The following is a 22387-nucleotide window of genomic DNA, read 5'->3' on the forward strand; positions in this document are numbered from 1 at the left end:
TATGGCCCATTTTGGAATCCAAACCAATTTATGTTTCCTCTAAGAACACTTTCAACATTAAACATTGTCCAGCTAAAAGCTAAAAACATGCTGGGCACTGACTTCCTGTGGTCACTGTTCACAGATTGTACCACGGTATAAGACAGATCTTCAGCAGCCTGTTTCCCTCCCCAGCACTGGGTCCAAGAATAAGGCTGCTGCATTCCTCAACAGGCCACACATAGTCACACGGCCTCTTCTAGGGTCTCCTGTCAGCCATCCTCTCAGGATTACCCCGCTTTCTTGTCCAGCTCCTTTCCTCAGCATCTCTCCTGTGATGGAAGTTTGTAGACAAATTGCTAAACGCTCTTATTAAATTAAAAAACCTGGAGCCAGATATTGGGTTAAAACCTGAGAGATCAGAGGAATAGGAAAAGCCATAGCCAATCTCACCTTACCGACCCTCAGCTTCCAACGAGACCTGCTTCCTGTATACCTATGTCTATATACCTTTCTGTTCTGCTATCTCATTTGCTCTCTCTGTCCAGCTATATCACTTCCTCTTCCTGCTCAGCTCTGTCACTTTCTGTCTGTCTATACAGACCTCCAGACCTTTATGGTTAACTAGTTTTGGGATTTAAGGCGTGTGCCACCACACCTGGCTCTGTTCCCAGTGTGGCCTTGGACTCACAGAGATCCAAACAGATCCCTGATAGGACTAAAGGCGTGTGCCACCGCTGCCTGACTTCTGTGTTTAGTATAGTGGCTGGCTTTTTCCTCTGATCCTCAGATAAACTTTATTGGGGTGCACAAATGAAATATCACCATAGAAGTTCCCTTTCCAAGCCATTTCGAAGCCCTCCTTTCTCTTGTGTCTGGGTTCCTCCTGCCCACATTACCCCCACATCCTGGCAGCCCCTACCTCTGCAGTTTTCTTAAATCTGTTAGGTCCCTTACCAAACTCCAGGAGCACTCACTGTCCTCCCGGCTTTCCCAGCCTGAGCCAAAAGAAACAACCAACTATAAAAAGTATATTGGACCAAAACTTCAGTGAATGTTCTCATGTCCTCTGTTCATTCCCACCTCAGCAGAGTTTCTCAGAGTGACATTTCCAGTGGGATCTAAATCTGGAAGGATTTAGAAGTGCTGAAAAAATTCTAACCCGCCAGCATTCAGCTGTGCTCTAAGTTTTTGTCAGTTCCTCCCACATCTGATATTCAAACACTGTTTATAGATGCTTGGAAAGAAGCTTTTAATGCTTGTATTGTGTTTTAACTTGCTTTCCTTTGGAGGCAGGGAATTGTCAAGTAAGTATGTGCAGCACTCTGGAAAAGCTCTGGTGTTGAGTGAGGGCCTTGTGCTCCGTGTCAGCATCGAGCACAGAGGCTCCGTGCTGGGCGGCTGCTCTGCCCATGCAGGCCTCTCCCACTGCTCCTTCCTCTCTTCCATCTGAAGTGACAGCTGTAGCCTGTGCTTGTACACTAAGAATGACACACTCTGAGACTGCTTTACCGCTCAAGTTTTCAGGGTCTTTTTTCTCTTCTTCTTTTTTTTTTCTTTTTAGCTGAAAAAAAAAATAAGGATGAAAAAAGCATCAGATTGCCTTTCTGTGTATATATACAAGCTCATGTATATATAAACAGTATCTGCGCTTGTATGCATACTGTATAATATGTTGTATATTATACAGCCTGTGTGTACCCTGGAACCCAGCTCTGTGTTGAGTCGTAAGTTATGCCGTGCGACAGTTCTAGCACACTCTTGCTCCCATTGCAGCCTCCCCGGCTCGCTTTGGTCACACACTTAAACATTCTTAGGTAAAAGAAGAAACCCACAGATTTGATCTGAAAGTCCCACTAAAACAGAAGAAAGAGCAGATGTCCTGGGAAGTGATAATGAATGTACAGGAAGTGTCTGTTGTGGGAACTGGCATGCCCTATCCCAAGATTTTGCTCGGTTCGATGGAAATAATGTCAACTGGGGGTGTCATCTGCAAATATGTCCTCTCACCATTTTAGCTCCATTTGGTCCAATTATCACTCATGATTACATAACATGTTTGGATGGAAGGAGTTCTGAGGAAATAAAGGTGCCTTGTTTCCCTGTTAACTATCCCAGCCGGAGCTGACCTACGGAAAACCTGAGGATTATTAGGCTAAATTATGAGTCAAAATTAATTTGGGAACAAAGCAATCCATTGTGCCCAACTCCCCAAAGACATTCAAGAGGATGCCGTTGTTTTTCCTGACAATGCGTCTCTCCCGCACATGTAAATAAGCAGAGTCCAGGCATGGAGCCGTGAGCATGCAGGAAGCTTTCACAAGCCTCCTTTCTCTCCATCCTCCAGGCACTTAGTGCGCTTTGCCCAGAGACGCCAGGGTATGACTTTCTGAGTGTGTAGCCTGGTGCACTCTTTCATTTCTGTTTTAGTTCTTGGTTGGCATGTTGGAGGAGCATGGTTTGTGCCACACCGGAATGTTTGTTCACGTGGGAAATGCTTGTGCATGAGTGAGGTGCTTGCTGACACTGCTCTAACCTGTACTGAGTTCTCACTTTGCTTTGTTTTCTGCTTCCAAGGGGATCGAGGTAATTCTTTCTCTTTGTGTTTCTTTAGAACACTGACTGGCGGTGTGGGACGTGAGGCAGGACTTGGGGTGGGATCCCTCCTGCCATCCCTGATTTCTCTAAGATTACAGAAGTCTGACCAGAAAGAACCCAATGCCACTGACAGGAGTCCTTTTTCCTCCAAGTAAAATCTCTTAGCTAAGTTTGGGAGTGTCACTCCCCAAAGTTAAGAAGGGAGAAGCAAACTTTGGTGTAGTGATAGCAGCTTAACTTGGATCATGACCCTGAGTTTTGAGGCAGAGTGGGAGGCATGAGTTCTCAGTCCTTTCTTCCTTCTTGCCCTTGTCTATGACCAGACCAGCTGGGTACTTTGCCCATAGCCTCAGGGCCTGTTCCAAAGCTTGGCTTCCGAGTCCTGATGCACAGCAGCCCGGCTCTTGACCACCTGATTCTCAGTAACACTGGCATATTCCTGTTGGGAAATGGCCAGTGAAGTCAGGAAACATGACCTTTTCTTTCTCATGCATTTACTCATCCTTAGTTCTAAAGTGCGTCTCTCTAGCCAAGGGTTCTTCTTAGACCCCAGGATGTTGTTGGGAATTGGGGAAATGGGACTGATGCTACAAAGGTGCTATAGCATATGGAAACCCAACTCTGCCCTGTGAGCCCAGCCCACACCTGCAGTTCAGCAGGTCAGATTCCAAGTCACTGCTTCTAATGGGGAGAGAGGAAAGCCAGACACAACAGCCCCAAGGGGAATGTCCTCTGAGGACCTTCCCTGGCTCTGGCTTTAGCTAGCTGCTGCACAAGCAGCTTTTTATTCAATTCTGTGCTTTCTCTGACTTCTGTTTCAGACCACCCGTAAGCCGGGCAGCTCCCCAGCCAGAGAAACTCCAGAAGAACAACATCTCTAAAAAGAAAAAGCTGGTTGAGGTGAGGTGGTCACATGATCATGTTTTTACCTAGTTAATGATGCTCTACACTGGCAGATATCATACCTTCATTCGACCAACCTAGAGACCCCATCAAATGAGCCCAGATGGGTCTATTGGCTCCCTGTGTCCCTATCTCCATTCTGTATGGCATTGTTCCCCTGCCCCATCTCCAGGACCAACATTACACCTGCCAGGTCACGTTCCTTCTCCCTCAGCCCTGTCACTAAGCCTTATCAGCCATTACCTACTCTAAAATGCATTGTGTCCCTTAAACATGACTCTGTTGCCCTATACACTCGACTCCCTGGACTTCAGAAAGAAGTGGGCGGCACGTAAGCCATAGTGTCTTTCACCTCACTTTCTTCTGGAGCCTTTCATCCAATTCTCACATGTAAGCTGGGGACTGTTACTTTCATTTGCAAATGAGGCCTCTATGGTTCAGGGATAATAAGGACCTATTCCTAAGGTCATCAGTCCAGTGATGGAGGAAGATCTGGGCTTAAGGTTGAACCTTGAGGATCAGCTTCAGTGAACCTGCTGTTTTCACAGACCCACCACCCCAGAGTCCTCTCTTCAAAGCTCAGATCTTTCATACCTTATGCTGGCTTTAATACCCAAAAATATTCCCACATTGCCAGTGAGAGTCATGGTTACAGTCTGAAAAACCTCAACCAGAGAGACCTTCCTAGCTCATGACTTACAATTCTCTTGCAACTCAAATCTCCAACTCTGAACTCATCCTCTCAAATGGTTTTGGACTTTGAGGTCCTGTGTTTCAGTTCCTCAGTTCCCCACACTGCAGTTCTTCCAGGCCTTTCTCTGGGATCAGATATCTGTGTAGGACCTTCATTTATGGTGTCCCTCATCCTGACCCCTCCTACCCAGCTCCACCACATCCATGTCCTCAGGCCTCAGCACACACTCATACATTGTCTACCTCTGAACCCACACTGGTGCCAGAATATCTTTTTTTTTTTTTTTCTGGAAAGGAACTGTTTTTGAGATATTTATTTTAGAAGACAGCTCAGGTCAGGAAATGCAGCTTAGTTTCAGGAAAGACAGGATCCAACAGCTTCTAGAAGGGCCGTCATAAGCCAGAATGGTGCCAATCTTCTGTCAAGCAAGTGCTCATGGGGGCCTGAAGTGTTTTTCTCTAAAAACTTCTTGAACTGCTGTCTTAAACACAATGCTAGTGTGGGCTTCTTACCCCCTGAGTCTACAGTTCCTCAGGTGGTTAAACTCCTGAGCCTACCAATGTCTACTCTAAATTTCTAGGAGACTGTCTGATTAGCCACACTTGGGTCAACTGACCACTGTATTCAGGGCAAAGCCCCATGTTGGGGGATATTTGATCACTGTGAACCCCGAGTTTGCATTTGCATTAATTAAATAAAACTAACCTTGGGTCAGGAGGCTGAGTTAGCAACTAGTTCACAGAGAGTAATCATAGAGCATCAGAGGGTACCCGGGAGAGATAGAGAGATGCACGGGAAGTAGTAGGGAGGGATTTTGAGTGGCATGTCTTTTTCTGTTTTGACAGAGAGAAGGATGGGCTTTTTGGGAGACACCAGCAAGGAGGGAAAGTTAGCTAGGTGCTACTCAACTTCTCTGAGCTAGCAGGTTTTCACCCCAGCCTTTGAGTCTCGAGCTTTATTTATAAATAGAATGATAGATTTAGTTAAAGCTACCTTTAATGGCAGCAGCAGAGCCAGTGCCTGCGGTAACAGAATTCCTGCCAGGCTTCAGCCTGAGTGGCCAGGCCACTGCCAGAGAAGCAGGCTGGTAACTGTGGAGTCACAATTGCTGCCTGAAATAGTAGATTAAGGCACGGCCACTGTGCCAAAGTTAAAACAACAGTCCCATATTAAATGCATTCCTGGGGAACATTTTGAGGGAATCAGGGATGAGAAGAGATTCATTTAGTTGGAAGGAGAAGGACCTTCCAGGTAAGGGGTATGTTAGGGAACACAGGAAAGCTTATGGCAAATGGGCTAAGTGGCCGTCAGCTTGCCCAGGATGCTCAGAGGGTGGTTGGGTGTGTAAGTAAGGCTTGTTGTGCCAACTCAAGGAGTTTGGGGTTTATCCTAGAGGCAGTGAAAGGCAATGAATGCTCTTCAGTAAAGAAACACTGTGGCATTTTAGGAGAGTTAATCTGATGTTTGCAATTGGCAAGCTTCAGAAACACCAGAATCAGGGAAACTGGAGAAGTGGGACCCACACACTATAAACTTTATATCCCATGAGCTAACACAAGGCCAAGTGTGGAGGAACCCAGCACAAGTGTGTTGAATGGAATAAAAAATTGGTCTCAATCAGCCACTGCTCTTTGTCATAGAGGACAAGACAAAAGATAAAAATGTGAATCCAGAGTAGTGTCTAGTTGCTTGGGAAAATGCAAATGCACAGGAACTTCATGGGACAGATTATAACCAACACATCGGGCATGGCCTCCGCTCACCCAGCAGCAGCAGCCAGTCACAGCTGCCTCTGGGACAGTTTCCTGGCAGCCTCTGAACCACTGTTCATCTGAGCTAAGGAGTGAATATCTGCCAGTGAATAAATGTGGCACTTGTAGGTGACCATTGGAGGCCATCCAGCATGTACATTTTGACTCACCTGAAGAACCAAGAAGTCGCTTTGGTTTACTTAGGGAAGTCACTGTCACCCAACATTTCAGGGGACTAAATAAAGGGCTGTGTTCCATCCTCAGCTAGTCCAGAGCCTTCAGTGAATGTCATCTGCCTCATATAGTGTTCCTGTGACATGTGTGGCTATTCATGCAATGTGCAGTGTGGGATTGTTCCTCTGCTGTTAGCTGCTAAGTGTGGACTTACTCTGTGTGTGTGCATGCAGGAGCTGGCTCTGGACCATGTGTTTGGCTACAGAGGGTTTGACTGCCGGAACAACCTGCATTACCTTAATGATGGTGCCGACATCATTTTCCACACTGCGGCTGCTGGCATTGTACAGAACCTCTCCACAGGTAGCTTTGGGAGAAGCCACAGTGCACACCTGTCTGCCTGTTTTCCCACTCGTTTGACGTCCCAAACCTCTCCCCTTAGAGCCGTTCCACCCTCATCCAGGCTGGTGTCCTTCAGTCCTCAGAGTGCTCACTCAGCTCTTGGGTCCAGGCCTCCTGCCTCTCTGGCCTCAGCCTGGTTTGACCATGGTGTAGGCACTGGAGGGGAGCTACCTGTGCTTCTGTCAGCCCCTCTGTGGTGAGAGGGGAGACAGGCTGGGGAGAAGAGGGGTGGAAGCAGAGAAATGAGGAACAAGGCAGAGACCAAAATTAAGAGCAAAGCAAAGGGAACCGGTTTCCATCTCTCAAACACATGGTGGTCCTGAGTATTAGAATCAGCGGTGTGCACCAGGGCCCAGCCTGCTTGGCTCGGCAATATCACACAGAGTGTGTTATTAGCAGAGATACTCAGTGCTCTCTAGCCGTGAATTCAATCAAGAAATAAAGCTTTAACAGGAAACATTTCAAACAGAAAATGTGCAACAGACCACATTCATGTGCTCACTACCAGATCAGATGTATCGCACTGTATCTTACTGGCTTCATACAGCATGTTCCTTGTTCGGTCCGTGTAGTTCATGTTTGGAGAGTACTATCAATGGGTTATTTTTATTTTTCTCCCTTTGGCTTTGAGACTTTGCGTGTTTTCTCAATTTTTTTAGATACATGCCATTTTTTTAAGAGCACTATGCTATATTCCCATATTTATCAACGCTACCACTCCCCAATCTGTCCCTAGGCATTTGAGTGGATTTTAAAAGGCTCTTTGGAAAGTCAGGAAACCCATTTACTGCAGTAGATGGTGAAGTATTTCCTACCCCTCCTTCCACTTCTTGTGAAATATGTTGACTTGGGGATAAAGCTGGGCTGTGCCGTCCAGGCTCCCAGGTGGGCAGGTTCCTATTAGCAGCGACCCCACGGGTACTTTCTCTGGTGCCACTTTGTGCCACACGGTGCCACTGCTCACTGCAGCGTTACCGTCAGCATCATTGTTGGCAGCACGTCTTTCAGGTCAGAGGTGGATGTTGAGAAAACACTGCTCCTGTGCCATGGGGAGGAGGGAACTTGAACTTCATCATTTTAGTCTCTGAAAGCACGTGTGCCTGATCCGTGTGCTGTGTCTGCACAGGCAGTGGGAAAGGCTGAGATAGACTGTGGTTCTAATAGGGATGGGTGTGGTTTGTCCTTCCAGATCCACATCAGAACATGTGAACTTTTTAAAAAGGTCCCCCCATCCCCAAGGACAATTCTGAAAATGATAATTTGGGTTTTCTAAAAACATAATCTTTTCTAAGGCATTTCCAGATTCCCTATTCAGCTTTGTGATAGCTGTGGAAAGCCTTAGATCCCACTACTCACCTTCCATGATTCCTCTCTCCTAGGCAGCCAGAGCTTCTACCTGGAGCACACAGATGACATCCTCTGCCTCACAGTGAACCAGCACCCAAAATACAGAAATGTGGTGGCTACCAGCCAGATAGGTAGGGCTCCCCACTGGCTCTTGCGGCTGTACAGGGCACTGGCCTACCAACACTAGCACTTTCTAGAGAGGGGGTGACTGAGACCCTTTCTGGCTGATGTCTCAATTGTTTGTTTTGTTTGGAGTTTTTTTTTTTCCTTCTGAGTCTCCAAATATGTCTGTGTAACTTGAGTTGATACATGTATTGACTAGAGATTCCGAGGGACCATAAAAGCAGACCAAGGCCTGATAGTTAAATAAACAGATGGTCCTATTCCGTGTGAACTGGACCCCAGGTGTAAGTGAGTCCCATGTCTTGGAGCCTGATGAGTGCTTGGCAAGACTGTGGTTCAGCGTGTGTGCCTGGCTCTTCGGTTCCCTGAGAAGCCGCCAGCCACAATTGTGAAAACTTATCCTTATATTTGTTTTTACTTTGTCAAGGAACTGTCAGAGGCGGTTCTTACAAAGTCCCTTGCTTGTTTTCATCAAAGCCATGTCCATTTGGAGTCTGCTTCACTGGGGTTGAGTGCGGCACTCTTAAAAACATGACTCACCGCCATTATTTTTCATTGCCACTGCCCACTATTGCAGGTGACGCCATGGAAAACACAAGTGAGGCTGTCCCAACTGCAAATAGTTCAAATCTGCACAGCAAGGTCATGTCAGTGTATCGCTTGCTGGTTGTGCTGCAGATACAAATCCATCCTCACCAGTTTCCTTTGAATAAAATCTTCCTCAAGTATGTCAGATGTAAACGTCCGAATGCTCTGCCTTTGGTAGCAAGTTCCTTAATGCCTTTCTTTGGCCAGGCCATGCTAGACGTCTCTTATGCCCAGTAGCTGAGACCCTGAACACTGAGGCGCCACCGTCTCTGTCATTTCTCCCGCACTCAGGGACAACACCCTCGGTTCACGTCTGGGACGCCGTGACCAAACACACCCTCTCCATGCTGCGCTGCTTCCACTCCAAGGGGGTGAACTATGTCAACTTCAGCGCAACTGGGAAGCTCCTGGTGTCTGTGGGCGTGGATCCAGAGCACACCATCACCGTCTGGCGGTGGCAAGAAGGTAACAAGCTGGGCTGCGTGTTCCTTCTCCAGGGCCGCCCTGTGGAGTGGCTTCCAGGCAAGCCCTCTCAGCTGTGCCATGGCCAGCTGGAGGCTGCTCCGGCACCATGGTAGCTAGTAAAGGGCCTGTGGGTATGCTGGGAAAGCACTAACACTGGCCACAGAGACAGGACTGTCCCCTCTCTGCCATCACCACCTTCCTCCCCAGACCCCCTTGTCTTCGTGGTTCCTTTTGGCCTCTGGATTCTGCTCCAGCTGTTTTATCTGGCCACCTTGTTATTAGAACTGGAGTCTAATGGTCACTGAAAGCAAATTCCAGCTGTTAGTGTAATTTGGGCTTTAATGCTTCTGAAATGAGAAGTCACCTTAATCACTGTTTATAGCAGCGGTTCTCAACCTGTTGGTCTCAGCCCTTTCACAGGGGTCACCTAAGACCACCAGGAAACACAGATACTTACACTATGATTCACAACAGTAACAAAATTACAGTTACGAAGTAGCAATGAAAATAATTTTATGGTTGGGAGTCACCACAACATTCGGAACTGCATTAAAGGGTTAAGGCTTTAGGAAGGTTGACAACCACTGGCTTATAGTATAGTTAATGAATTTCTTTCATATCTACCCCTAATGCATGCACACACGCACTCACACACACATGCACACCAGCTGCTACTAAATTTGTAATTGTCTTACAATTAAAAATATGCCATTTTCTGAGTATATGCTCAGGTCAGCCTTGGCAAAAGCAGATCCAATTAGTAAGGGCATTAATGAGGTCTATCTGCAGCTGGTATCTGGGACACACTGAGCTGGCAAGTAGCGAAGTGGCAGTTCTCCAGTCTAGGACTCCAGAGTCCCATTGTCTCCTCATCTTCTCATGGAAGGGGTGTGAAGCATAACTTTAAAGAGGTGTATACATTTTGAGAAATGTTCCCATCTTTCCTGAGCCCCAGTTAAGAGTGGCCAATGTTAAGACAAATGTTAAGAGCAAAGTCTCCTTACACTGCACTGGGAGCCAGCTAGACCCACAGTGTTTCTAGAAAACCACACTGTCATATTGTTTACAGTTCATTGTGTCCAAGTCCCCACAGCCCATCTCTCTGGGATGCAATCAGTTGCTTATGATACAGGGTGGTCAGTGGATCAACTAGATGGTACAGATGAGAAATGGAGCATCATACCTTGCAGCCTCAACACATCCCAGAATTGGAAGGGCTAGGGACATCTTCTAGCCACCCAGGTCCATCCCACAGAAGTCCTCCAGTGCTTCCCCAGCGGGCTTCCTTCCATCTGCATGGAGATCTCCAAGGACACAGCCTGTCACTTCCCAAGAAGCCCATGCCTGTTAGCTCTTTCCATAGAGTTCTCTCTTTCTGGGGCAGAGTTGTGTTCCAGGTGCCCTTTTTTCTCAAGCTGTTGACTCTAGTCCCAGGTCCTGAGAGAAAAGTGAACCCATGGCTCCTCACCTTCCCGATTGTCCTTCCAGGCAGAGCCTGCTCTTCTGACCTCCCAAGGCAGCAAGGACTAGAAAGTCACTGGTTTCCACTAGCTCCCAAATAGTCTCCTCTTTAAACTAGCTCCCCGGAGGAGAGAAGTGTGGAGTGTCCTCTCCTTGTGTTAGCTGGAACCAGCCTGCATGGAGGGTTCTAAGCAGATGCCCTCTTCATGGTTGACTGGACTCTTCCTTTCTCTAGTGTGTTGGGCTTTTTTTCTTCTTCAAGTCCTGCCTTTATATAAATAGCACATATTGAGGGAGGTTTATATACATTTGTATTATCACTGAAGAGCACATTGTGCATTCCTGTATGGTTAGTGGATCATTTTGGAGGGAATGTATATGAATAATAAATATATTTACTATATACAATGCATGTTTCAGATCCTATATATGTCTATTTAACTTGTTCTGAACAGACTAGAAGCCAATTCAGTGTCTCCACAGTGGAAAAATACCCATGAGATTAAAATAAGAGAAGAAACCCAGTGGCTTGAATATGATTCTCGTTACAATTTTGCATTTCCTCCAAAGCTGGTGAGGTTGATCTTTGCATCTCTTGTTGGTCACGTATACTGCTGCTTCTATTGTCCACCTGTTGACTGGAGACAGGAGTGTCTGCTTACGATGATACATTGGCCTTTATTTAATGCTCACCTCGACTCTCGCAAGAGTTGCAAACACTCTTCTCCCCTCCTGTTTTTTGCTGTCAGACATAGTTTATGGTCTGGGTGTCCATGGTTTTAAAGTCCCCGGTAATGAGATCCCTTACCACTGCGAGGGTTCTGTTGCACAGAGCGTCTGGTCAGCATGTGGGGTAGAGGGCTCTCCTGATGCAGCCTCCCCAGAAAAAGCTTTCCTTGTGGAGTGTCTGGAGCTACAGGGCCAGCTTCCTTCAAAACCCACCACCACAACAACCACCACTCTCCTGTAGAGCAACATGAAAAACAGATGAGCAAATGCACAGAGAGGAAAAGAAAAAGATGTCGATAAATAATAAAGGGGGGAGAAGAAGCTGGAACCAAAACTGGAGGATGTAGGAAGAGCCTTAAAGAAAAAGTAACAAATTTAAAATAAAAATTTAAACTTAAAAAGTTTAAAAGAGTAAGAAGAGTCTTAAAATGCAGGCAAAAGGAATAGAAACAAAGGTTTTAAAAGGATCCAGATGAATGCCAAAATTAGTTCTGAGTGTGGAGTATGGCCACACACTTCCCGCCTGCACCAATTCTCTGGCTTCTCGAAGCACCTTCGTGGCTAGAATGATTGTTATACCGATTACAGCGAGGAACCTGAGGGCAGAGCAGAGGTGAAGATGTTCAAAGACGCTCTACAAATGGAATCAAAACTCAAGACGAAGGCTAAGTGAGACACGGGAGACATTTAGAATATAAGAAAAGCTAGAAACTAAATATAAAAAGTAAAAATTTAAACATAAAATGCATGAACTGAAAAAGGATATTGAGGTTAAAGAAAATGAATGCAGGAATCATGGATAGAAATAAGAAAATAAAAGTTGTCTGAAGAGGCCGGGTAGTGGTGGCGCACGCCTTTAATCCCAGCACTCGGGAGGCAGAGCCAGGCGGATCTCTGTGAGTTCGAGGCCAGCCTGGGCTACCAAGTGAGCTCCAGGAAAGGCGCAAAGCTACGCAGAGAAACCCTGTCTCGAAAAACAAAAAAAAAAAAGTTGTCTGAAGAATCTCAGCTCCCAGTGACCCTGGGAGGGCGGAGCATCCTGGGGGTAAATAGTGCTGATTTGGGAGAAGGAAGATATAGTAGGAAGCTTCCATATAATGGGCCACAGTCATTTCCTCTTGTCATGGACTTTGGGGTGGGGGTTCTGTTAATTTTCTCTGGAAAATTCTTGGGATGGTGTCTGAGAGGGATGCAGTTAAAGAAGGAATTCTGACCTGCGTTCTGAGTGGATGGAAAGCTGACCTAGGCTGTTATTCCTGCTTTCCCCATGCATGGCAGAAAGACTAGCCTCATTAGACTCTGTCACCCACACAGGTACCAAGGTTGCCAGCCGAGGGGGTCACCTAGAGCGTATATTTGTGGTAGAATTTCGCCCCGACTCAGACACACAGTTTGTATCTGTTGGGGTCAAACACATGAAGTTCTGGACCCTGGCTGGAAGTGCTCTGCTGTACAAGAAAGGGGTCATCGGATCCATGGAAGCTGCCAAGATGCAGACAATGTTGTCCGTGGCTTTTGGTGCTGTAAGTTCAAGCAGATGCTTTCTCGGAGAGGGCCCTGAAGGGTATGGGGGGCGGGGGGTGGGGGGGGGGTTGGCCAAGAAGCCCAAGTCAACAAGAAAGCCACTTCCACATTGTCCCTTACAAGTGGCTCCTTAGTAATCAGTGTCCCCATCCTTAGCATCCATAAGGGGTGGACTGAACTGTGTACATGTGTTTGTCAGTATGCTGGTGGATGTGTGGATACCAAAGGTCAGCCTTGGGTGTTGTTCATTAGGAACCAGTTACCACCTTTGAGGCAATCTGTCACTGAACCTGAACCCTGCTAATTAGGCTAGATCAGGTGGCCAGTGATCCTCAGGGATCTGCCTGTCTCCTGTCTCCAACACTGAGGTTATGAGCACAGACTGGTACACCAGGCTTTTTAAAGTGTAGGTTCAGGGGCTTGAACCCAGGCCCTCATTCTTGCAAGGCAAGTGCTCACTGACTGAACTATCTCCTCAGTCCCTCAATTGACTACATTTTTACCCATTTTTTTGTTTTCAAATGTTGAGTCAAAAAGTATTAGTTACTTTTCTCATTGCCATGAAAAAATAGCTGAGGAGAGCAAGTTAAGCAAGGATTTATTTTGGCTCGTGGGTTAAGATCAGATCATCATGACAGCAGCAACATGATAGAGCTGAGACAGCTGTCACATGGCGCCCATGGTCAGGAGGCAGAGACAATGCTGCTGCTCAGCGCACTGGCTCCTTCTTATTCAGTCTGAGTCCCCGGAAATTGGGATAGTGCCACCCACATGCAACTTTTCCCTTTGCAGTTGCCCTTTCTAGAAATAGACACATGGAAAGTGGATTTTCATAACAAATTTTAATCCATCCAAACTGACAGTGATTAACCATCAAGGTGTAGGTTACTACCCAGGGCAGGTGACACCAGAGCAGACCCTGCTTAAGCAACCGCTAAGAATGCTGGGAATACTTTCCACCCTCAGGGAGTAGTCTTTTTCTTCCTGGCCCTCCTGCTCCACAAATCCCCCAGCCAGTGCAAACTTCATCTGGCACATGTAAGGCAGCTCCAGTGCAATGTGTCCACTTCCCAGGTGAACCCCAGGTGTGTTTCCTCCATGGCTGGGGTTGGCCCTTCCCCGACTGTGGCCTCTCTTGTGCTGATGCTGCAGAGGTGCACACAGAAGGAATACAAAGATGTTCAAACCAGTTAGCAAATCAATTGCAAAGCCAGGTGACCTCTCGTGTTCTTCCGGTTCTCTGCAAATGTTTAGCTTAATGCAGGTCAGACTGACAATGCATGGCTAGTCCTCTCAGCAAAGGAGCCAGTGTAGCTGGAGAGACCCTTCAGTGGCTAAGAGCATTCACTGCTCTTGCAGAGGACCTGAGTTCGATTCCCAGCACCCGACTTGAGTATCCCATGACTGCCTATAACTCTGGCTCTATGGCATCCAATGCCTCTGGCCTCTGTGGGTACCTATACTCATATGCATGGACACACACACACACACACACACACACACACACACACACACACACGTATAATTAAAAATAATAAAATAATTTTAAACAAAAAAAGGAGCCAGCGGCTGAGAAGGGACCCTTAAGCATGTTCCTGGTTCCCAGGGTGTCCCTTTGTTTTACAGAACAACCTCACTTTCACCGGTGCCATCAATGGAGATGTCTATGTGTGGAAGGAGCACTTCCTCATCCGGCTAGTGGCCAAGGCTCACACAGGCCCTGTTTTCACAATGTACACCACCCTCCGGGATGGGCTCATTGTGACAGGCGGAAAAGAACGGCCGTAAGTAAAGGTCCATCTTGGGGACTTGTTTGCTACTATCTTGGGGCAAAATGACAGAAGCATCTGTCATTTTGTGGTGTCCTATCTTTTCTGTGTTAGATCAGACTGCCATCTCTGCAAGAGAGCCAAGGTCTTGGGAAGCAGGGAAGGCCAATAGTGGCTAAAGCTTGGGAGGTCCTTCTCAGAAAGCTGTGGTGACTCTGCTCTTGCTGGTGCCACCACAGGAGCTCTTATAGTAGGGAGGAAGAGGATGGCAGCGAGAGGGCAGGACCTGTGAGACACTATTAGTAGGCTAATGAAAACATGGCTGGCTTTCCTCCAGAGACCCACATCTGACGGCCATTTAGGACATCTGCAGGACCTAAGAGGGGGGCGATCATGGAGGGTCCATCCTGCTGGGCCTGGGTGGCCATGCCATCAGTGGCTGGTGCTGAGGGGGCCAGGAAGGGAAGTCTTGAGGGAATGGGTGAATGCCTCTTTATGCCTTTTTTAGGACTAAAGAAGGAGGGGCTGTAAAGTTGTGGGACCAGGAGATGAAGCGCTGTCGGGCTTTCCAGTTGGAGACAGGGCAGCTGGTGGAGTGTGTGCGGTCTGTGTGCCGCGGCAAAGTGAGTATGGCTGGCCCTGTGGGAGTGACACCTCCAGGCTGAGCTGAGAAAAGAGACAGGGGTGGGGGTGGTGTTCCCAGCAGGCTTTCCTTCTCCCAGTGTTTGTTCAAGCCTTAAACCCCAGGGTGTAAATTATACTCTGCCCAGGAGTCCAGGAAGGCTAGGGGTGTCTCCAAACCTGTGTCCAGAACCTGCACCAGGGGGATTGAGAGGGTATTTTCTGTCCACCTGACAGGAAGTCAGCCACAGTCACTACAAACACCATTCATTCTCATAAGCTGAATGATGCCAAATCACACGCATAGGGTTCTGATACCGGAAGGGAATCAGGGCCACTGAACCATCTGCTTCAAGGTCATTAATTCTCAGCTCATTTGGCTGAGCTGCAGAATGGGAATGTCAGGAGACGTGGCCACGCCCAGTATTTTCCTTTTTAATGTATTTAAAATTCCACCTGGATGCCTGAAAAGGAGCCTCACTGTTTAATTTCCCGTGTTCATCTCTGAGCTGCTCCTCAGCTTAAGGATCTGCTTTCTAAGACATTCTCAGCAAGAAAGGCAACCCTAACTGCAAACCCCATGTTCTTAAGAGCTAAGCGACAATCATTTGGAAGCACGATTATGTGAGGTGTGGGCAGGGTATTTGTCCAGCTTACATCTCTGTTCAGTGGAAGGGGAAAGAATATGACCAAAATATATTATATGAAAAAAATAATTAAAAAAAAGTTGGAGTTGTCTAAGAACTAGTATTGGCTGCCTCGCTCTATAGGGAGCTTATGGCCCTTGGGATGTTCTAGCAGAGGCCAACAGAGGCCGCTGCTAAAGCTCAAACCCAATGTAGCTGCTAGAAAAGGCAAAGTGAAAAGGGAGAGGAGACTGCTAATAGGTGGTTAGTCCTTAAAAAGTCACCTCTCAGCTCTTTCGATTTTAATTCCAACATAGAGTTCCACTAACAGTGCTTTTGAATTTATCATCATCATCATTATCATCATCATTTTGTGTGTGTGGTTTTTCAAGACAAGGTTTCTCTGTGTAGCCCTGGCTGTCCTGGATCTCACTCTGTAGGCCAGGCTGGCCTCAAACTCAGAGATCTGCCTGCCTCTGCCTCCCAAGTGCTGGGAAAAGACCACCTCCTGGCTTAATTATTTTTTAAACTGTGGCAAAACACATAAAACTTACCATTTTAACCATTTTATGTACAATGCATAGACACAGTAGTATTCAAATATTCTTATTAAAACCCACCTCTTTAATTTTTTATTAAACACCACCCCCCCTTCACCCTCCCTCCTGCCCCTTTGTGTCCTGTGAATTGGGTCATTTTGAGTACCTCAAATGAGTGGGCTCATACAGTTCTTTTTCTAATAGTATTTTATTATAACAGGGAAAAATTTTAGTAGGAACCAAAGATGGTGAAATAATTGAAGTTGGTGAAAAAAATGCTGCTTCAAACATCTTGATTGATGGACATATGGAGGGGGAGATCTGGGGCCTAGCCACACACCCGTCTAAGGACATCTTCATCTCAGCCAGCAATGATGGCACAGCAAGGATCTGGGACCTGGCTGACAAGGTAAGGGGCCTGCCTACTCTGTGTAGTTGATGTTTTTCATTGATACCATCGGCTCCCCAATAATGGCATGGAGACTTATTAATTATAAAAGCTCAGCCATAGCTTAGGCTTGTTACTAACTAGCTCTTACAACTTAAATTAACCCGTTTCTGTTTATTTATGTATTGCCTCATGGCTCATGGCTTTACCTGTCCTCTAGCATGTCTTGCTCCCTGTGTCTCCTGGTGACCCTACCTTTCTTTCCCCAGTGCCTCTGTGTCTGGCTGTCCCACCTATACCTCCTGCCTAGCTAATGGCCATTTAGCTTTTTATTAAACCAAAAAAGAAAGCACCTTGGCAAAGACACATTTTCACAGTGTACAAAAAGATTATTCCACAACAACTCTGTCTGGCTCATGTGTCTATAGTGGTTAGAGCAGAGAGGGCCTGTGCAAAGCCAGAGATAGGGGTATGCTGGATCAGCACTGTTAGAAAGTCTACTAATAAAAGTCCCCCCCATATCTCATCTGCCCTTTCAGCTGTTCATCTGTCTAGGTACACTTGTGTTGAGATGGTGTCTCATAGCACAGGCTGGCCTTGAACTCAGTATGTAGTAGAGAAGACACTGACCCTCCTGACTCTCCTGCCTCCACTTCTCCAGTGCTGGGAATGCAGGTATGCACTGTGATGCAGTTCTGGGGCTCAAACCAAGGCTTCATGGATATTAGGCAAGCACTCTACTGAGCCCTAGATGTTGATATTCTGGAATAATTGAATTGAGAATTGCTATCTTTTTATGAAAGGAAAAGGGAGAGGGAGAGAAGGGAAGAGATATATTTGAGAATGTCAAATGTTCCCATCAGGTCCCAGGAAGTTTGGGAAAGCAACTTTAAAGTTCATCTGGGGTGAAAAATGTAAAATATCAAGAAAAAGATTACTGAGGCTTATCCAACCCAGAACACCAAAATTCTGTTTCAAAATGGCTAAGAAATGTTTGGTCACATCTTTAGTGTAAGGTCAAAGAGCAGACATGTAAAAGCATGCATTATACTCATTTAGTTTTTAAGCTATTTAAGGTATCAAAAGCAGCTTTCACTCACTGAAAACCTACTATCTACTAGATGCTTCCTGTATGCTATTGTTAACACTTAGAAAATTTTCCAAGACTGATGTCAGTGTCACTTCTGTATGGGCAGCAATGTACACAAGAATACCCAACTGGAAAGTGAGAACCCATTTCAAGAGCTGAGCTCACATGCTGAAGTTCACATTCTTTCCCTGACAAAGCCTAAGGGCTGGGTCCGGCCTGTTTCAGTAGGTGAAGTCACTCGTCATCTGCTGTCTGTAGTTGGCATGACAAAGCTGGGTAATTAGAACACAGAACTACAGTGCTCAATGTAAAGTTATGGTGACGTAACAGGTGCTGAGGGCTCAGACAATTCTTTATATCCATGCAGAAACTGCTAAACAAGGTGAGCCTGGGCCATGCAGCTAGGTGTGCAGCCTATAGCCCGGATGGGGAGATGGTGGCCATTGGCATGAAGAATGGAGAGTTTGTCATCTTGCTGGTGAACAGCCTAAAAGTTTGGGGGAAAAAACGAGACCGGAAATCTGCCATCCAAGATATCAGGTATATACATGAGTGGTCCGAGCCAGAAGGGTCCTTTTGGTGGTGGTGTGAGCAGGGCATAGATACACTGAACTGAGTTGAAAGGGTTGCTTCCACAGCCAGCTATACGAGGGTCATTTTGACATAAGATGGTAAAAGGACCTGTCGTTTTACAATAGGCTGCATACCACCATTTCCCCCCTGTGGGATTAGGTTCAGAAAATGTGTAATTTCACAGAACCTGGGGAGACGTCAGCCACATGTGGGTTGGGAGGCTCATCTTATCTTTGGGCTTGGGACAATGTTGACCCCAGTCTTTGTGTGTCCAGATCTGCCTTGTGCCTCAGCAGCCCCAAAGAGCCTCCTCATGGACCATGCTCTTGATTTTTGTTTTTCCCTAGAATCAGCCCAGACAACAGATTCTTAGCTGTGGGCTCTTCTGAGCACACAGTTGACTTCTATGACCTCACTCAGGGAACAAGTTTGAACCGCATTGGCTACTGCAAAGACATCCCAAGCTTTGTTATTCAGATGGACTTTTCTGCAGACAGCAAATTCATTCAGGTATGCTTCCAGCTAATTGTTTCAGGGGCAACCAAGAAGAACAAGCAAAACAGTGCTCCTGTGATTCGAGTGCTGGCAACATACTAATTTATCCATCACAGGCAATTTCCAAGAGCTGTTCCTTTCTCCCTGTTTTATAAATGTAGAAACAGAGGCTTGGATAATTTGTGTGTGTGTGTGTGTGTGTGTGTGTGTGTACATATATACATATATATGTGTGTACCTTATATATGTAACCATTCTTTAGTAAGAAACAAAAACAAAAAAATGCATAGCAGGGAACATATCCCTAGTCATCTTTAACCTACTTTCACCAGCCTTTGAACAAAATTTCCTAATTTTTGAGGCTAGGTAGATGCCTGCAGCTAAGCCCGACAACCAAGCTCAAACCCTCTCCTGTCCCACGTGATGGAAGGAGATACTTGATTCCCACAATTTGCCCTCTGACCTACATACATGCACCACAGCAGGCATGTGCATGCATGTACACACATGCATACATGTATTCATAAACAATATTAATTTTTAAAAACCTTTCTAATTTCTAGTTCTCTAGGGCTGCACTGAGCTTGTTATTGTTTATGCTGCTGCATACTGGAGTGGGCTGGACAGCCCAGCACAGCTGACCAGTAAGGCAAGACCAAGGGGTCCTACCTTTGGAACTTATGGCTGAAAACAAAAGTGCCTTCAGTATTCAGCATTTGGGGGCCTAGAGTTGGATATTCACTATGAAAGGAGAGAGGAATGCAGTCACTTTTCAAACTTATCAAACAAAGCATTAGGCTAGGTGGGCTTTGGGATGGATACAATGTGTTTATTACGTCTCCTGGAGCTCGCACTTCCTCAGAGAAGGCAAATATTAAATCATAAATGTCATGCTTCTGTGCTGAAGAGGCAAGTGAAGGGTGCCAGCAGCCCCTGAAGAGGTGTCAGGTCCTGCTTAGGTCAAGTCTGTACGTTGTGTAGGAGTTATGGGGTGGGATTTCTGTTCCAAGCCATCTGCATTGAAACCCTGAGGTGAGAAAGACTTAGGTTCATTCGGAGAACAGAAGAAAAACCTGGGTGGCTTATTTAGAGGCATCCTCTAAATAAGAGAGGAGTCAAAGACGCTGGCAAATGTCCTTTAATGTGAAAAACAGTGGCCAGTTTCCTGTAGGGCAGGTCTGTCAGACACTGCCTACAATAAAATTTGCCTTTTGTGCCTTCATTCTCCAAGAACAGGGATTTTGTGTGTATTGGAATCACCTGGAGGCTGTTAAAAAACTGCTTGGCCCACCCTCATAGGGTTTGATTTGATTTGACAAGCTGGGCCAAAAATTCGTGTTTCCAACAAGTTTCCAGGTTACTGATATGCAGTCACATTTGAAGGACCAATGTGTCAGGACTTTGGGAAACGGGGGTGGGGTGGGGTTGGTGGGGGGTGGTAGAAGATATCCCACCCTATGAACTTTAGCATGGGCAGTGAGCGTCCAGGCTTTGTAGCCCGGAGTTTGGGTTTCAATGTTGGGGCTGAAGTAGTGTTCAGGAAGACAGGCAAAGGGCCTTGTGGGACTGAGGAAGCAGATGAATGTGGTTCCTCTCCACTTGCAGGTGTCAACAGGAGCCTATAAGCGCCAGGTGCATGAGGTTCCCCTGGGGAAGCAGGTAACTGAAGCCATGGTCATTGAGAAGATCACCTGGGCTTCCTGGACAAGGTGACTGAAGAGAATTCTACTTGAGGAAGAAGTCCTACCTCTGCCTCTGGTTTTGTGATGGCCATGATAGGAAGAGCTGAGATGAAACTGTCTTTTCTTGGGGCTGGGGGTGACCATGAAAGCTGATGGACACTGGCTTAGGATATGGCTTTATCTGATCCGTGCTTTGCCATCAATTCTTCTTTCTAATCATTCATACCAACCCCAAGCTCCATTCAGAAAGTTCAAATGTTCTGATCAAGCCTGGTAACAATGAAGCTTCCAGTAACTGGAGAAGGAATGCACAAGGGTAGGGGTTGGGGACTAGAACTGTTGTTGAGCAAAGAAACAATGCCTGCTCTACTCAGGACAAGGGACAACAGTCCAGTCAGGAGTCCTGCCCTTGCCAGCATACATATATTCAGTAGGACTATAGAGAAAGAAGAAGAAGAAAAAATCAAAGATGGGGATCAACTTTTCTTTCTCGAGTGTAGGGGACGGGGACCGAGAAGGAGCAGCGCAAGGTGGTGAAAATGCGCCAGGGCTGGGGATGGCTGTTCATGACAGCCATGGCTGCCACACGACCAAATCGTGTAGAATTCCTACTTCTTACCCTAGGAGGGGACAACGACCCTAGGGAATTCTGTCACATCTTCCTAACACCTTTCCCTCTTGGAACAGTGTTCTAGGAGATGAAGTCATTGGAATCTGGCCACGAAATGCAGACAAGGCCGATGTCAACTGTGCTTGTGTGACCCATGCCGGCTTGAACATTGTCACAGGAGACGATTTTGGGCTAGTGAAGCTCTTTGATTTTCCATGCACAGAAAAATTTGTGAGTCTTCCTGAGTAGCCCCTGTAGTCTAAGGAATCTGCACATATTAATGGCCATCAGAATTATCATGGATCCAGCCCTGTGGAGATTTGGCTGGTGTTTTAATGTCCCTCTGGAGATATAGCCCTAGAAACTAGATAGATGGTGGGTGGACAAAAAGGCCATGAAGGAAAGAATGAGGCAGGGAAATCAGCAAAAGGCTGGCTGGCAGATGTACCCTGGAAGTGCTGTGGTTGCAGTTAGAATTTCTTGAGCTTGGGTATCAAGAGCAAAATCTGTAGCCCTAAGAGGAAGGGACACTGCAAGGCCACAGCAGGTACTCTTCCCATCAACTCCTTGTCCAGACAGAGCTGCAGGGGTTTCTGGGAGTAGGGAACCTGATGGATCAGTAACTTGACAAGTTATTGGAAATAACAGGCACTCCATTTGCTTTTTCTCACAGGCCAAGCATAAACGTTACTTTGGTCACTCAGCTCATGTGACAAACATCCGTTTCTCTTATGATGACAAGTATGTGGTCAGCACTGGAGGAGACGACTGCAGGTAGTACCCCAATTAATTTGATTGGCTCCTCGGGCCTGATTGTCTGTCTAGTTCAGGTGTCCTGTGGGTCAGGCTCTGCCAGGGACACAGGAAGGGTCTGATGTAGGGCAGTAAAAAGGAAATTCTGTGAGTTCTTAAAAGAACTTCTTATAGGCTGTTGTTGGGGTTCTCAACAAATTTTGACAGACCTGTGTCCCCATTAGTACTGTCCTGGGATTGTTGAGCTCGGGTCATGTGATAACTATTCTGAACACTGCTGGGAGTAAGGAGCCAAAAAGGTAAGAAATCTAGAATGGCTAACTTCAGTAGAAACAATCACTGAGAATCAATTTAAAAATCAACCTTCATCCATGTGTCCTTTAGTCTGTGCTAATATCTTTTAGATGCATCACTATAGCCAAGAGACATTTAAAAATATTAGTGACACTAAGAAACAACTGAGGCAAGTGCTGGCCTTCAGTTGACAGAAGAATGGAAGGTGA

The 22387-nt window shown here is 46.4% G+C and overlaps 1 protein-coding gene across 8 annotated transcripts in view; it reads left to right on the top strand.

The window, feature by feature from the left end:
* Eml6 (EMAP like 6) overlaps positions 1–22387 on the top strand; it is a 268175-nt gene that overhangs the window by 242382 nt on the left and 3406 nt on the right. For 3 of the 8 annotated variants that reach the window (XM_028891555.2, XM_037208909.1, XM_028891556.2), the window contains 15 exons: positions 1272–1286; positions 2557–2565; positions 3399–3477; positions 6333–6462; positions 7881–7979; positions 8851–9024; positions 12529–12737; positions 14365–14522; positions 15016–15130; positions 16514–16702; positions 18139–18311; positions 18692–18854; positions 20445–20548; positions 21209–21362; positions 21805–21905. In XM_028891555.2, the coding sequence (XP_028747388.1) occupies positions 1272–1286; positions 2557–2565; positions 3399–3477; positions 6333–6462; positions 7881–7979; positions 8851–9024; positions 12529–12737; positions 14365–14522; positions 15016–15130; positions 16514–16702; positions 18139–18311; positions 18692–18854; positions 20445–20548; positions 21209–21362; positions 21805–21905 (1872 nt within the window). Of the gene's footprint in view, positions 1–1271; positions 1288–2556; positions 2566–3398; positions 3478–6332; positions 6463–7880; positions 7980–8850; positions 9025–12528; positions 12738–14364; positions 14523–15015; positions 15131–16513; positions 16703–18138; positions 18312–18691; positions 18855–20444; positions 20549–21208; positions 21363–21804; positions 21906–22387 lie in introns of those variants that run through there. The other 5 variants (XM_037208907.1, XM_028891557.2, XR_005092273.1 and 2 more) reach the window with 5 other exon arrangements.

The sequence above is a fragment of the Peromyscus leucopus genome, chromosome 10 (assembly GCF_004664715.2).
Source record: "Peromyscus leucopus breed LL Stock chromosome 10, UCI_PerLeu_2.1, whole genome shotgun sequence".
Lineage (NCBI taxonomy): Eukaryota > Metazoa > Chordata > Mammalia > Rodentia > Cricetidae > Peromyscus > Peromyscus leucopus.